General features: G+C 48.8%; 1 protein-coding gene across 1 annotated transcript; it reads left to right on the plus strand.

Moving 5' to 3' along the window:
• Positions 1 to 3,073: 3,073 nt before the first annotated feature.
• Positions 3,074 to 12,603, plus strand: LOC128338631 (arylacetamide deacetylase-like 4). Its single transcript, XM_053281351.1, has 4 exons — positions 3,074 to 3,250; positions 8,220 to 8,436; positions 9,784 to 9,847; positions 11,829 to 12,603. Exons 1-4 carry the CDS (start codon positions 3,074 to 3,076, stop codon positions 12,601 to 12,603), a joined length of 1,233 nt encoding a protein of 410 aa, XP_053137326.1.
• The last annotated feature ends 720 nt before the right edge of the window (positions 12,604 to 13,323 follow it).

The raw sequence follows: 13,323 nt of genomic DNA on the forward strand, positions 1-13,323 counted from the left end.
CAACTTATGGCTCCGTCCCATAGAAAAACGGGTGTCCACTGGTGGACATGTGATCAGCTCTGTCTTGAGAAATGAGGCTCCATGCACCCACACTTTGCCTTGGTCTTTCAGTTGGACATTGGGCTGGGGAGGGATGCATCCAGACAGACATTCAACAGGTGCAGCTTCCCCAATCACATGCTAGAGAGCTGATGTTCAATCTGAGATAAGATATTGGCTCACAGCATTTTACCACCGGCTATTAATATCTTCAGGTGAAGTTCGCCTGAGGGTGCCGTCAGCTCGTCTCGCCAGCTTGTTGACTCACAGGCGTGCCTCTCTGTAGTTGCCTCCAGGACTGTGGAATGCTCTTCGTGCGGAGATTAGAGTTGTTTTTAGATCCCTGTTGGTTTTTAGGAAACATCCAAAGACACATCTCTTCAGCCAAGCTTTTTAGTTAGTTGGTGTGTTTTTATGAATTTTTAAAATCTGGATTTGTGTTTTAACTGTTAAATCCTTGGTTTGTTTTATGCTGTAAATCACCTAGAGAATTCAGTGGTGGGCGGTATACAAATTTAGATAGATAGATAGATAGATAGATAGATAGATAGATAGATAGATAACACAAATTCATGGAGGACAGGTTTATCAATGGCTACAAGTCTGGTGGCTATGGGCCAGCCTCAGAGGCATGATGCTTCTCAATACCAGTTACAGGGGAGTAACAGCAGGAGAGAGGGCATGCCCTCAACTCCTGCCTGTGGGCTTCCCAGGGGCATCTGGTGGGCCACTATAGGAAACAGGATGCTGGACTAGATAGCCCTTGGGCCTGATCCAGCAGCAGGGCTGTTCTTATGTTCTAAGATATGTTCTGATAGATAGATAGATAGATAGATAGATAGATAGATAGATAGATAGATAGATAGATAGATAGATAGATAGATGATGCAACATATGGCGCAGTGATGCAAGGATGAGGGGGTGGGTGCATAAATGGGAAAGTGGAAGGTAGGGGTTTGTGTGCTGGCTTGATTCAAATAGCGGTTCAAACCAAGCAGGCTTGGTGCAGACGGTCTGCGTTCAAACCGGCCCGGCCCCCCGAAAGGTGGTGCTGTTCTGAGCTCAAACCAGATGAGCCTCCATTTGAACCGAAACAGCTTGGACACATTCGAGGGGGGTCTATTCACAAAAGGGAATCCAATAAGGATCCCACCTTTAAGAGAGAAGGGACAAGGGCAGCTGCCTACAGTTAGAGGGTGCGTCAGGGAGTCAGGGCAACTTACTTTAATCATCCGTGGACATCGGTGGTGGCGTCGGGGATGGGGATGGCTCCCTCCCACCCCCTCCAGCCTCCTCCAGGCTAGCCTGGGCTGACTGCGGTCTGATTCAGGCCTGTGCGCACATGTGGAGGCCATTTTAGCCAGGTCATTTTTAGTTACCTCACTACAATGGCCTTCGGGTGTGTGCAGAAGCAATTCAAATAGCCTTTGTACATGTGCAGAGGCCCGAACTGGAGTGCAGAGGCCTGAACCAGGCCACAGTTGGCCTAGGCTACCCTGGAGGAGGCAGAAGGTGGGGGGGGTGCCAACACCACCCCTGACGCCACCGCCGATGCCCGTGGTTGATTAACATAGCTTGCACTGACTCCCTTTACTCGCCCTCTTAACTGTAGGAAGCCCTTCTGCCCCTTTACTCATAAAAGGGAATCCTTAAAGCGTGCAACAGTCCTGGAGAGATCCTTAAATCCCTACATGTGAAGGATTCCCCTTTACTTTTAGACCTCCTGAACCGGTCCGTGAACTGGTTTGCAACCATTCTGGTGGTCAGACCTGACCAGGACTGGTTCGACCAGAATCGGACCAGGCCAGGTTGGTTCAAATCTGGTTCGGATTTGAACCGAACCAGCCTGGCCTGTTCAGTGCACACCTCTAGTAGAAGTTCAAGTTCCCTCATGCTCAGGGGCTATCTGCTCAAGTGGCAACTGGATGACCTCTTGACAGTACCTGAGCCCTATTTCTGGATAGCTAAAGGACCACCTGCTCCCAATGGTTTCTGCCCATCTGACAAAGTCATTGGGGGGGGGGCTCTGCTCTGTGGGTTGCTGATGAGGGAGGCCCAGCTATTGTGCATGTGGGATGGGGCCTTCTCAATCATTGCCCCCAGGCTTCGGAATGCAGTCCCCACTAGAATCTGCTTCTCAGCTTCCTTGACAGTTTTTAGAAAGCAAGTAAAAACTTGTTCTTCTACCCAGACTTTTAGATGAGTGTTACATTTTGTGCTGCTGCAGCTGCTGCTCCTCCTCCTTCTCCTACTCAGGTGCTGCTCCTCCTCCTCTCCCACTGCTGCTGCTCCTCCTCTCCCACTGCTGCTCCTCCTCCTCTGCTGCTGCTGCTGCTCCTCCTCCTCTGCTGCTGCTGCTCCTCCACTGCTGCTGCTCTGGATATTGTTGTGTTGTCTTACGGTGTCTAAGTTTTTAATAGATCTGCACTGTTTTTAATATAAGAATTATTTAAAATACTAAGCACAAAGTATTATTAAAAAATAAAAGTACTAAGGGTGCAATACGTTTGTACTTCAAACTTACTGTAACTTTGGGATTTTTAAATGAAAGATCAGATACCACTCCGGAAATGAATAAATACATATTTCAGAGGCACAGAAAGGTTTTCTCTGCCAGTCCATGTAGACCAACCTGAGCTAGATGGGTCTGACTCTGCAGAAGGGCAGCATCCTGTGTTCCTGCTGCATCCAGAATAGCCTCACATCAGTAATGAATGCAGGAGGAGCATCCACAATACTCTGTGTCTGCAATAAAAGCCATCCTTATGTTTCGCGTGCTTGGCCCACATCTGTGCCAGAAGCCTCATCACTGATCGCACACCCACCAGCTGACGTCTCTTGCTTTCCTCACCCATGAACATCCATATGGAAATGTATAATAAAATGTAATTGGAAAGCTTTTCCACCAGTCAGCTGGCAGCCTCAAGCGGGAAGTCTTAGGCATCTGCCTACATATAAGAAGTTGGATATACCTCCCCGTAGGTGATGCTACCTGTCCATTTGCTTGATGCCTTGTTCCCTTTAGCCAGGTAAAATGGAGCTACTCTGGGCTCTCTTCCTTGGGGTCGTAGGCGTTGCAGCAACTGCTTTTGCCTTGCTGTTCTCCTGGGCAGTTTATTATGATTTCTCCAGGACCCGCGTTCCCCCTGGACTTGCCCATCCATGGAAGCTTCGGTTGATTCACTGGGTCTTCATTATGATCATCACTGCGGTAAGTCTATCATAACCTGCAAGCAAAGGAAACAGGGCTTGGGGGAGCGGGTACTGAAGGGTGGGTGGAGGAACAGCTAGATGCAGGTCTGAAGGTTCCTCAATGGGCCAGCTTTTCTCCAGGTGGTCCCTGAAACTTAAGCCCTGAGGGGCTTAACTGGTAACAATGCAGTATTGTCTGGTCAGTAAGGGCAGGTGGGGCAGGGCCCCCCCCAACAAAAACCAACAGGCTAATCAAGGATCAGTCTTACCAGCATCCAGGAGGCTTTACAGACAGGGCTTTTATTTCGAATCCACTCCAGATTGGAGCATGCCAGGCCAAATATTAGCTGAATTTACCCCGAAGTCCCTGCAGGCTATCAGGGACCAGGACAGACAGGAATCCCCCCCCCCACCCGCGAATGGAGGCTGTGTAGTCTGGCTTAGCCCCAAGTATGTCCGGCTTTTAAAAGTCCTCTCGTTTCAGAGGCTTTGGGGGTTGGGGCTGCTGTTATGCCTCACAGTTTCTGTGTTATGTGTGGGGTGGTCATGCCAGCAAATCAGTGTTTTTCAAAACTCAGTGAAGGGGAGTTTGGCAGCTGTTTGGGGTATGGTCTGCTCTAAGTGATTTGCAATTGCAAGCGCTGGTGGGGGCGCTTGAAAAAAGGTGATCATTAGACCACTTTGGGGATCCCTCAGAGCTAAACAACTATAGGCCTGTCTTCAACCTTCTGTAGTTGGGCAAGGTAATTGAGAGGGCGGTGGCCTCCCAGCTCCAGACAGTCTTGGAGGAAACTGATTATCTTGACCCATTCCACACTGGCTTTCGGGCTGGCTATGGGGTGGAGACTGCCTTGGTCGGCCTGATGGATGATCTCCAATTGGGAAATGACAGAGGAAGTGTGACTCTCTTGGTCCATTTGGACCACTCAGCTGCTTTTAATACTATCGACCATAGTATCCTTCTGGATACTAAATCTGGAGGGAGTTGGGGGTGGGAGGCACTGCTTTGCAGTGGTTCCACTCCTACCCCTTTGGCAGATTCCAGATGGTGTCCCTCAGGGACTGTTGTTCTTCCAAATCTGAACTTTCCTAAGGTGTCCCCCAGCGCTCCATATGGTCTCCGATGTTGTTTAATATCTACATGAAACCTCTGGGAGAGATCATCAGGAGATTTGGTGCAGGGTGTTATCAGTATGCTGATGACACCCAAATCTTTTTCTCCATGTCAACATCATCGGGAGAAGGCACAACCTCCTAAATGCCCGCCTGGAGGTGGTGATGGGCTGGATGAGAGGTAACAAACTGAGACTGAATCCTGATAAGACGGAGGTACTCATTGTGCGGGGTCAGAACACGGGAGATGATTTTGATCTGCCTGTTCTGGATGGGGTCACACTTCCCCAGAAAGAACAGGTATGCAGTCTGGGGGTGCTTCTGGACACAAACCTCTCCCTGGTGTCCCTGGCTGAGGCAGTGGCCAGAGGTGCCTTTTTTCAGCTTTGGCTGATACTCCAGCTGCTTCCGTTTCTTGAGATAAACAACTTCAGAACAGTGGTACACTTGCTGGTAACCTCCAGACTGGATTATTGCAATGCGCTCTATGTGGGGCTGCTTTTGTATGTAGTCCGGAAACTGCAGTTAGTCCAGAATTCGGCAGCCAGGTTGGTCTCTGCGTCATCTCGGAAAGACCATATCACTTATATCTTAAAAGATCTACTCTGGCTGGTGATCAGTTTCCGGGCAAAATACAAGTTCATGATTATAACATACAAATCCCTAAACTGCTTAGTCCCTCTGTATTTAATAGAATGCCTTCTTCGCTATGAGCCACACCACCCATTGAGATCATCAGGAGAGGTTCGTCTGCTCATCTGGTGGCTTCTCGGGGACAAGCCTTCTCCATTGCTGCCCTGAAGCTTTGGAATGAGCTCCCTGCTGAAATAAGAGCCTCCCCATCTCTGACAACTTTTCAGGCAGTTATTAGTGGCAGCATTAGTTGCAAGCCTCGGGCTAGGAGGAGGGTTTGACTGTTGGCTTGTTCATAATTGGTGTTAGTTATGCAGAAAAGTGCTGATTATGTTAGTCAATGTGCAACTATTTATTTATTTGATTTGATTTATATACCGCCGATCCAAAAATGGCTCGGGGCAGTTTACATTGCAATTATTAGAGTAATTGCTCTAGAGATGCTTAGGAACATAGGAAACTGCCTCATACTGAGTCAGACCATTGGTCCATCTATATCAGTATCATCTACACAAACTGGCAGTGGCTTCTCCAAGGCTGCAGGCAGGAGAAGATGCCAGGGAACAAACTTGGAACCTTTTTCATGCAAGCAGGCCCCATCACCTGAAGGGAATATCTTACAGTGCTCACACAAGTAGTCTCCCATTCAAATGCAAACCAGGGTGGACCCTATGTAGCAAAGGGGACAATTCATGCTTGCTAGTCTTGTGGTAGCCAGCAGGACTTGTCTCCTTAGCTAAGCAGGGTCCACCCTGATTGCATATGAAAGGGAGACTAGAAGTGTGAGCACTGGAAGATATTCCCCCAAGTGGATGGAGCCGCTCTGGGAAGATCATCTAGGTTCCAAGTTCCCTCCCTGGCAGCATCTCCAAGACAGGGCCGGGAGAGATTCCTGCCTGCAACCTTGGAGAAGCCGCTGCCAGTCTGTGTAGACAATACTGAGCCAGATGGACCAAGGGTCTGACTCTGTATATGGCAGCTAGGTTCCTATGTTCCTACCACAAGTTCAGCTTTCCTCCTTCATGGTGTTTGAATAATTGGAAATTACTAGTCCTGTCTGGCCTACAGATGAATAGGCAATGAGGCTATTCCCACGATCAGCCAAAATCGAGCTAGGGGAGCCTAGCCCGATTTTGGCTGATCGTGGGAGCCACCAGGCTCACGGGAGAGCCCAGTTGCCATCCGGCGGTTAACCCCCCCAAGTACCCCTCCCCTAAAACTGGGTTTGTGGCGCGAGTGCTCAGCAAACCCAGTTTTTTTTTTTATCGTGAATAGCCACGGTGCAGCTCCGCGCCACAGCTACTCACGAGGGGACCCCCCCAGAGGGGAGGCAAAAAGCCGCCTCCCAGCTCCGGGGGTCTCGCCAGCATGCCCTATGCACTAGTGCAGGGCATGCTGGAGCTTCCAGGGGCCGCTCAGCCCCCACTCCCCCAGCCCCCACTGCTCCGTCACTGAGCCAGCAATCATGTGGGTGGCCGATCTGGCCACCCAGGGCTCCCGCCCTGCTCGTGTGTGAGCGTGAAAAATCCCCATACAGCAAAAATTACAAATGGGTAGCAGAGGGTTGTGCGTAGTGGGGGCAAGGTTTAAAGTGATTCAAATTATGCTGTAGCCCCTAGTTTTAGTAGGATGGCGGCAAGAACCCTAGAGGCAGCGATCACAGCTGGGGATTCTGGGGTCTGTAGTCAAGAACATCTGGGGATCCCTGTTAGAGGTAACAGTAGTGGGAAATCCCCTTTTGATGGGCACAGCTTTTCCTCAGACAGGCCCTTTCATAAGAGGGCTAGCCTACTCAGCAGTAAGTTACCAGACAGCGGACCTGGGTTGGTTTGGCATGGACCAGGGGTCATCCCATGAAATTGATGGCCAGGAAATCTAGGACCAACAAACAGAAGTATTTTTTTTTTCCACACAACGCATCATCTACTTGTGGAATTCTCTGCCAAAAGATGTGGTGACAGCCAACAACCTGGGTAGCTTTAATAGGGGCTTGGATATAACTTAATGGAGGAGAGGTCTATCAACGGCTACTACTAGCCCTAGGGGCTACGCGCCACCTCCAGCCTCAAAGGCAGGATGCCTCTGAGTACCAGCTGCAGGGGAGTAACAGCAGGAGGAAGGGAATACCCTCAACTCCTGCCTGTAGCCCCCAGTGGCATCTGGTGGGCCACTGTGTGAAACAGGATGCCAGAGTCTGGACTAGATGGGCTTCCTTGGGCCTGATCCAGCAGGGATGTTCTTATGATCTTATGTTCTTTTGGACTGCTCTGCTGGAGTCACCCCTCCCAACATCATCCAATTATGGTGAGGTCATAGGTGAGGGTGAGGGTTTTGGTGAGAGTTATGGTGAGGGCATAGTTTGCAGCATTCTGAAGCATCCCCCAGAATCCTTTGCCCTCCCCAATCTTTATATTCCCTCTTAGGAAGTCTCAGTGTTCCCCTACCCTCCCTTAATTAAGGCAGAATATCACCACCACAGATCCCAACCCCACCGAGAATTAGTGCTTGTGTGGGACTACCGGTGGCAGGGCTACTTGAGGGGGGTTGCCATTGCTGAGGAAGAAGCAATGCCATGGCATGGCATGGCAAAGCATTTAAAAGGCTTTAAATGCCCTTTAACTGCTGAGGACAGGTGGGCTGAGTGCTGCGAAAATGTACAATCGCGCTCAGCACGCCCCCTTCAAGACCATGGCCAATGGGGTCTGCCACATGGACATGGTGACATTTTGCCCACTATCTGGCTGTGGAGCTTGCTGAGATCTGCCTCAGAAGGGAGGGGCACCCCTCTCCTGCAAATGGAGTTTGGCAGGCCGCGGTTTGGTGAATGTCTGTGGCGTGCTTTGGAGTTAAGAATCAGAACCCTGGTCAAGTTTAACTCCAGTTTACCGTTATGTCTGAATCTGGCCTGAGCAGAAGCGCTCTTACCCCTGGACTTCAGGGGCAAAGTCCAAGGCCTCCACAGCCCCTGTGGCCCCCCAAATCATCTTTAGTCTGACCTGGGTGGCATGGTTGCCCCACGGAGCATGATGATGCTTAATTTGCAGGAGAGGGGGGCCCTCCAAAGGCCTTTAGGTCCTGGCTCCAAAATTGCCTAGGTGCACCTCTGGGCCTGAATTGCACCAGAATGGGGGAAATGGAACCAACTTCTCAAACAATGTAGGCCACTTACCCATCCTTGATCTTGTACATTATTGAATAAGCAGTTAACAGTCTCATGATCCTTCTTTTCCTTCTCCAAACAGGGGGAGATCTGTGAACTTCTAGGCCTCTGCAGACAGGTTGCTGTCGTCCGCTTTATTACAGAACTCAGGAGGACAAGGTTGGATCCCAGCCTCTTCTCTAAGGATCTGCACTTCGATGGGGTGCCTGTTCGGGTTTACTACCCTAAAGCACCATCTGCTGGCCTCAGAAGGGGGTTGGTCTTCTGCCATGGAGGATCTGGTATGTTTGGAAGCATCGGTAAGGAGTTAAGTATGAGATTCTGAGCCAGACATTTGAGAGTAAGCCCGAACTGAACTTATTTGCACACACATTGAATTGGACTTTGGCATCGTCCATATATGGATGTAATGCTTTCGCGGCCAGGCCTCAGGTCTCAGCAGCAAACCGTGCTGCAAACCAAAGGTTCAAAATTGAGTTTGGCGAGGCAAACTGCAAGTCACTTTCAGCTCAAACCCATGGTTGCACGCAATTGAACATATTGGAGTCCCACTTTTTTGCCCATTTAACTCCGGTTTTGCGTTATGTCCGAATTTGGCCATTGAATTAGACTGTAAGGGAGATTAATGTCCTGCTGAAATATTTATTCTGAACTGGGATGTACTGGGTTTCAAGTCACTTGCATTACTGTCAGCAAGTGTTGATTCCCAGTTTTGTTTTTTAGCTGGGTTTTGTCACAGAATGAGGCACTTCACACAACATGTGTGAAGTGCCTGAGGGTGTTCTGTGGGGAGAGCTTAGCAAGCAAGGTAGGAGGGAAACCTGGTTAGAAATAATTGTGTGGAAGCAAGGAAGGAGGAAAAGTTACCCAGGTTTCCCTCCTACCTTGCTTCCACACAATCATTTCTACCCAGGTTTCCCTCCTACCTTGCTTCCACACAATCATTTCTACCCAGAGTTCCATCCTACCTTGCTTCCACACATCCAAAAATTGGGAGCACACAAAGCTCCCAAACCTGGGTAGAACACAGTTTTTGATGGTGTGAATGACCTCTATGAGGCTCTTCACATGAGCAGTGAGGATAGCCAAGGAGGGTTTGGTGGGGAGAGCGGGCTTGGCCCGGTCTCCCCACAGACAATCCTGCGCCTAACCCTGGGCACCAGATCGGCTCAGCTGGGCAGCTCGGATTGGCTGCCCACACAATTACCGGCTCCATCATGGAGACAGTAGGGGAGTTGGGGATTGGGACCTGCCCAGCCCAGGGAAGTCCCAGGATGCCCTGCACGAGTGTGTGGGGCATTCTGGGGAGACCCCTGAGGCTGGGAGGCTTGTTGTAACCTCCCAGTCTGGGGTCTCCTCTTAAGTCGTCACTGCACAGGGTCACACTGTGGCGACTCACGATCAATCAAACAGGGTTAGTGGAACGCTCGCTCCAATAACTTCATTTAACAGGGGGCAATTAGGAGGGCTAGCCTCTGGGAATGTCACGCAGGGGGAACTGGATTGGACTTCTTTAGCCCAGTTTCCACCGCACATGTGAATAGCCTCTATATATTCTTTTTTTTTTCCTTACTAAAGAAGAGCTGTATCAGGTTAACTGTGTCGTCTAGATAGTCTCCACTGAATTCTTCACATTTGTTTTCTAGCTCTTTATCAAAACATTTGCAACGTAATTGCCAAGGAGGCCGATTTAGTTCTCGTGTCTGTTGGGTAAGTCATCTCAACTGCTGCGGGCAGGAAAATGACATGGAACAGTGTTGCCAAACTTTTACTTTGTGGGCCATTACATTGTTAACAAAAGGTTTTAAGAACATAAGAACAGCCCTGCTGGATCAGGCCCAAGGCCCGTCTAGTCCAGCATCCTGATTCGCACAGTGGCCCAACAGATGCTGCTGGAAGCCACAGACAGGAGTTGAGGGCATGCCCTCCCTCCTGCTGTTACCCCCTGCAACTGGTACTCAGAGGCACCCTGCCCTTGAGGCTGGAGGTGGCCCACAGCCCTCTGACTAGTAGCCATTGATAGACCTCTCCTCCATGAAGTCTTCCAAACCCCTCTTAAAGCCATCCAGGTTGTTGGCTGTCACCACATCCTGTGGATGAGAGTTTGACAAGTGGATCACGCGTTGTGCGAAAAAGTACTTCTGTTTGTTGGTCCTAGACCTCCTGGCAATCAATTTCATGGAGTGACCCCTGGTTCTAGTGTTGTGTGAGAGGGAAAAGAATCTCTCTCTCTCTCCACTTTCTCCACACCATGCATGACCTTATAAACCTCTATCATGTCTCCCCGCAGTCATCTTTTTTCTAAACTAAAAATCCCCAGGTGCTGGAGTCTTGCCTCATAAGAAAGGTGCTCTAGGCCCTTGATCATCTTGGTTGCCCTCTTCTGTACCTTCTCCAGTTCAACAATGTCCTTTTTAAGATGTGGTGACCAGAATTGTACACAGTACTCCAAGTGTGGTCGCACCATAGTTTTTTATAAGGGCATTATAATGTTAGCCGTTTTATTTTCAATCCCCTTTCTAATGATCCCTAGCATGAAATTGGCCTTTTTCACAACTGCCGCACATTGAGTCGACACTTTCAACGAGCTGTCCACCACGACCCCAAGATCCCTCTTCTAGTCCTTCACCGACAGCTCAGATCCCATCAGCATATACTTGAAGTTGGGGTTTTTCATCCCAATGTCCATCAATTTACACTTGCTAACATTGAACCGCATTTGCCATTTTGTTGCCCACTCCCCCAGTTTGGAGAGATCCTTTTGGAGCTGCTGACAATCCGTTTGGGATTTCACTACCCAGAAGAGTTTGGTATCATCTGCAAATTTGGCCACCTCGCTGCTTACCCCTACTTCTAGATCATTTATGAATAAATTAAAAAGCACCGGTCCCAGTACAGATCCCTGGGGGACCCCACTTCTTACTACCCTCCATTGTGAAAACTCTCCATTTATACCTACCCTCTGTTTCCTGTCTTTAAACCAGCTAGCAATCCACACATGTACTTGTCCCCTTATCCCATGACCTCTAAGTTTCCTCAGGAGTCTTTGATGAGGAACTTTGTCAAAAGCTTTTTGGAAGTCCAGGTAGATTATGTCAACTGGATCAACTTGATCCACACACTCGTTGACACTCTCAAAGAAGTCCAAAAGGTTGGTGAGGCAAGATTTACCTTTGTAGAAGCCATGCTGGCTCAATCCCAGCAGGGCCTGTTCTTCTAGGTGCTTTACAATTTTATCCTTGAGGATGCTTTCCATCAATTTGCCTGGAATGGACATTAGGCTAACCGGCCTGTAATATCCTGATTCGCCCATGGATCCCTTTTTGAAAATCAGTGTTACATTTGCTACTCTCCAGTCCTCTGGTACAGAGCCCGATTTCAGGGATAAGTTAAATATTTTAGCAAGGAGGTCAGCAATTTAAGCAAGGAGGTCGGTTTTGTGGAGCACCAGAAAGCCTTGACCTGTGCCGGCATCTGCTTCCTCCTCCTCCTCCTCCTCTAACAGTGTCCTCCTCCTCCTCTTATCGCTGCTCCCACTGCAGCTGACTGCAGGGAGTGGGGTGATGGGATGCATCCACTCTCATTGGCATGCAGGGAGATGCATCCCATTCCCGCATTTGCTGTGCCAAGAGCCTTCCGAGAACCCTTATCAAGGCTTATCAAGGTTTAACCCCTTATCATGCTTTCACAGCTATCGCCTGGCTCCCGAGCATCCGTACCCCACTCAGTACCAAGACTGCCTCACTGCCACACTGTACTTCCTGCAAAACACAAATGCCTATGGGGTAGATCCTTCCCAGGTCATCATCGGCGGGGACAGCGCTGGAGGCAATTTTGCTTCTGTGGTCACCCAGAAGCTAGTGGGGAGAACAGACGTCCCCAAGCTACGTGCTCAAGTGCTGATCTATTCCGGCTTGCAGGCAATGGACTTCAACTTGCCTTCCTATCAGCAGAACTCTGCGATTCCATCCTTGTACCGAGACAGTGTCATCTGTTTTGGAACGAAGTATTTTGGGAAGAGCACTTCTCTGTGTGACGACATCCTGAAGGGCTCCCATGTGCCCGATGAGATGAGGCTGAAATATGGGAAGTGGGTCAGTGCGGACAATATTCCGGAAAGGTTTAAGCGTCGAGGCTACCAACAAGTACCCCTCGCCCCTTATAAGCCTGAAGTGTACCGGCAGTTTCCAGAGTTATTGGAAGTCACATTTTCCTCACTTTTCACTGAAGACTCTGTGATCCGGCAGCTGCCGGAGACGTTAATTGTGAGCTGCGAATATGACGTCTTGCGGGACGATTCGCTCCTCTACAAGAAACGGCTGGAGGACAGTGGCGTGAGAGTCAGTTGGTTCCATGCCGAATATGGTGTTCATGGAGTGTTGAACACGTGCAATGCTGGCTTTCTTACATTTTCCACTGCAATAGAAATATTGGACAAAGTTGTAGACTTTGTCAAAAGTTTATGAAATGTAAAACAATGTGGTTACCTATTCTGAAAATAGTCTATGGGTCTCCAAGTCAACAAAAAGAGGGAATAGAATAGAAACAACTTGGGGGAGGTGAAAAGATAACACTTGTGTGGAATTCAGCAAAATTTATTTATTTATTTATTTGCATTTTTAACGCCACCCAATATAGAAATCAATGGGTGGTTTACAAAAAGTTGCAAATTGTAAAATTTACCATTACAATGACAAGGGGTGGGAGGGCTCTTCAAATATTGCATGGGAATCTACACCTCGGATCAGTACCATCTGGACTGAGTAAATGAGAACAAAGCCACCACTTTGAAAATGTGCCTCTTTCTCCAGTCAACAGGGTTAACTTTGATGCCTTGTGACCTTGCTGAGCTTAGTAAGAATGAGTCTGGTCAGCTGGAAAATGCCTGCCTTGTTCCATGATGGAAGTTTTTAAAAAGACACTATGAACTACCTGCTTGATCACATGACCATTGATTGCCCAAAATTTATTTTGTTAGTTTTAGCAAACTGCATAGTTTGGGTCTTATGATAGTTAATATATCTAAAGCATTTTCTCTACAGAAATCTGACCAAAGCTGCTAAGGCTTTTTAAAACCTTATTGGAGCCTGGGAAAGGATCACTGCATCATCCACATACAAAAGGACAGAAAAATATTTTCAAGATAATTTGGGAGGGTGAAATTCTAGCTTGTAAGGGTTTATGGG

Source organism: Hemicordylus capensis, chromosome 16, assembly GCF_027244095.1.
Source record: "Hemicordylus capensis ecotype Gifberg chromosome 16, rHemCap1.1.pri, whole genome shotgun sequence".
Classification (NCBI taxonomy): domain Eukaryota; kingdom Metazoa; phylum Chordata; class Lepidosauria; order Squamata; family Cordylidae; genus Hemicordylus; species Hemicordylus capensis.

What these genes read in the sequence shown, in the direction of transcription:
- LOC128338631 (XM_053281351.1), top strand. Translation starts at nt 3,074, where the DNA reads ATGGAGCTACTCTGGGCTCTCTTCCTTGGGGTCGTAGGCGTTGCAGCA. An exon ending in TCATTATGATCATCACTGCG is followed by an intron (nt 3,251 to 8,219) that starts GTAAGTCTATCA and finishes TTCTCCAAACAG; the next exon opens with GGGGAGATCTGTGAACTTCT. An exon ending in TTAGTTCTCGTGTCTGTTGG is followed by an intron (nt 9,848 to 11,828) that starts GTAAGTCATCTC and finishes ATGCTTTCACAG; the next exon opens with CTATCGCCTGGCTCCCGAGC.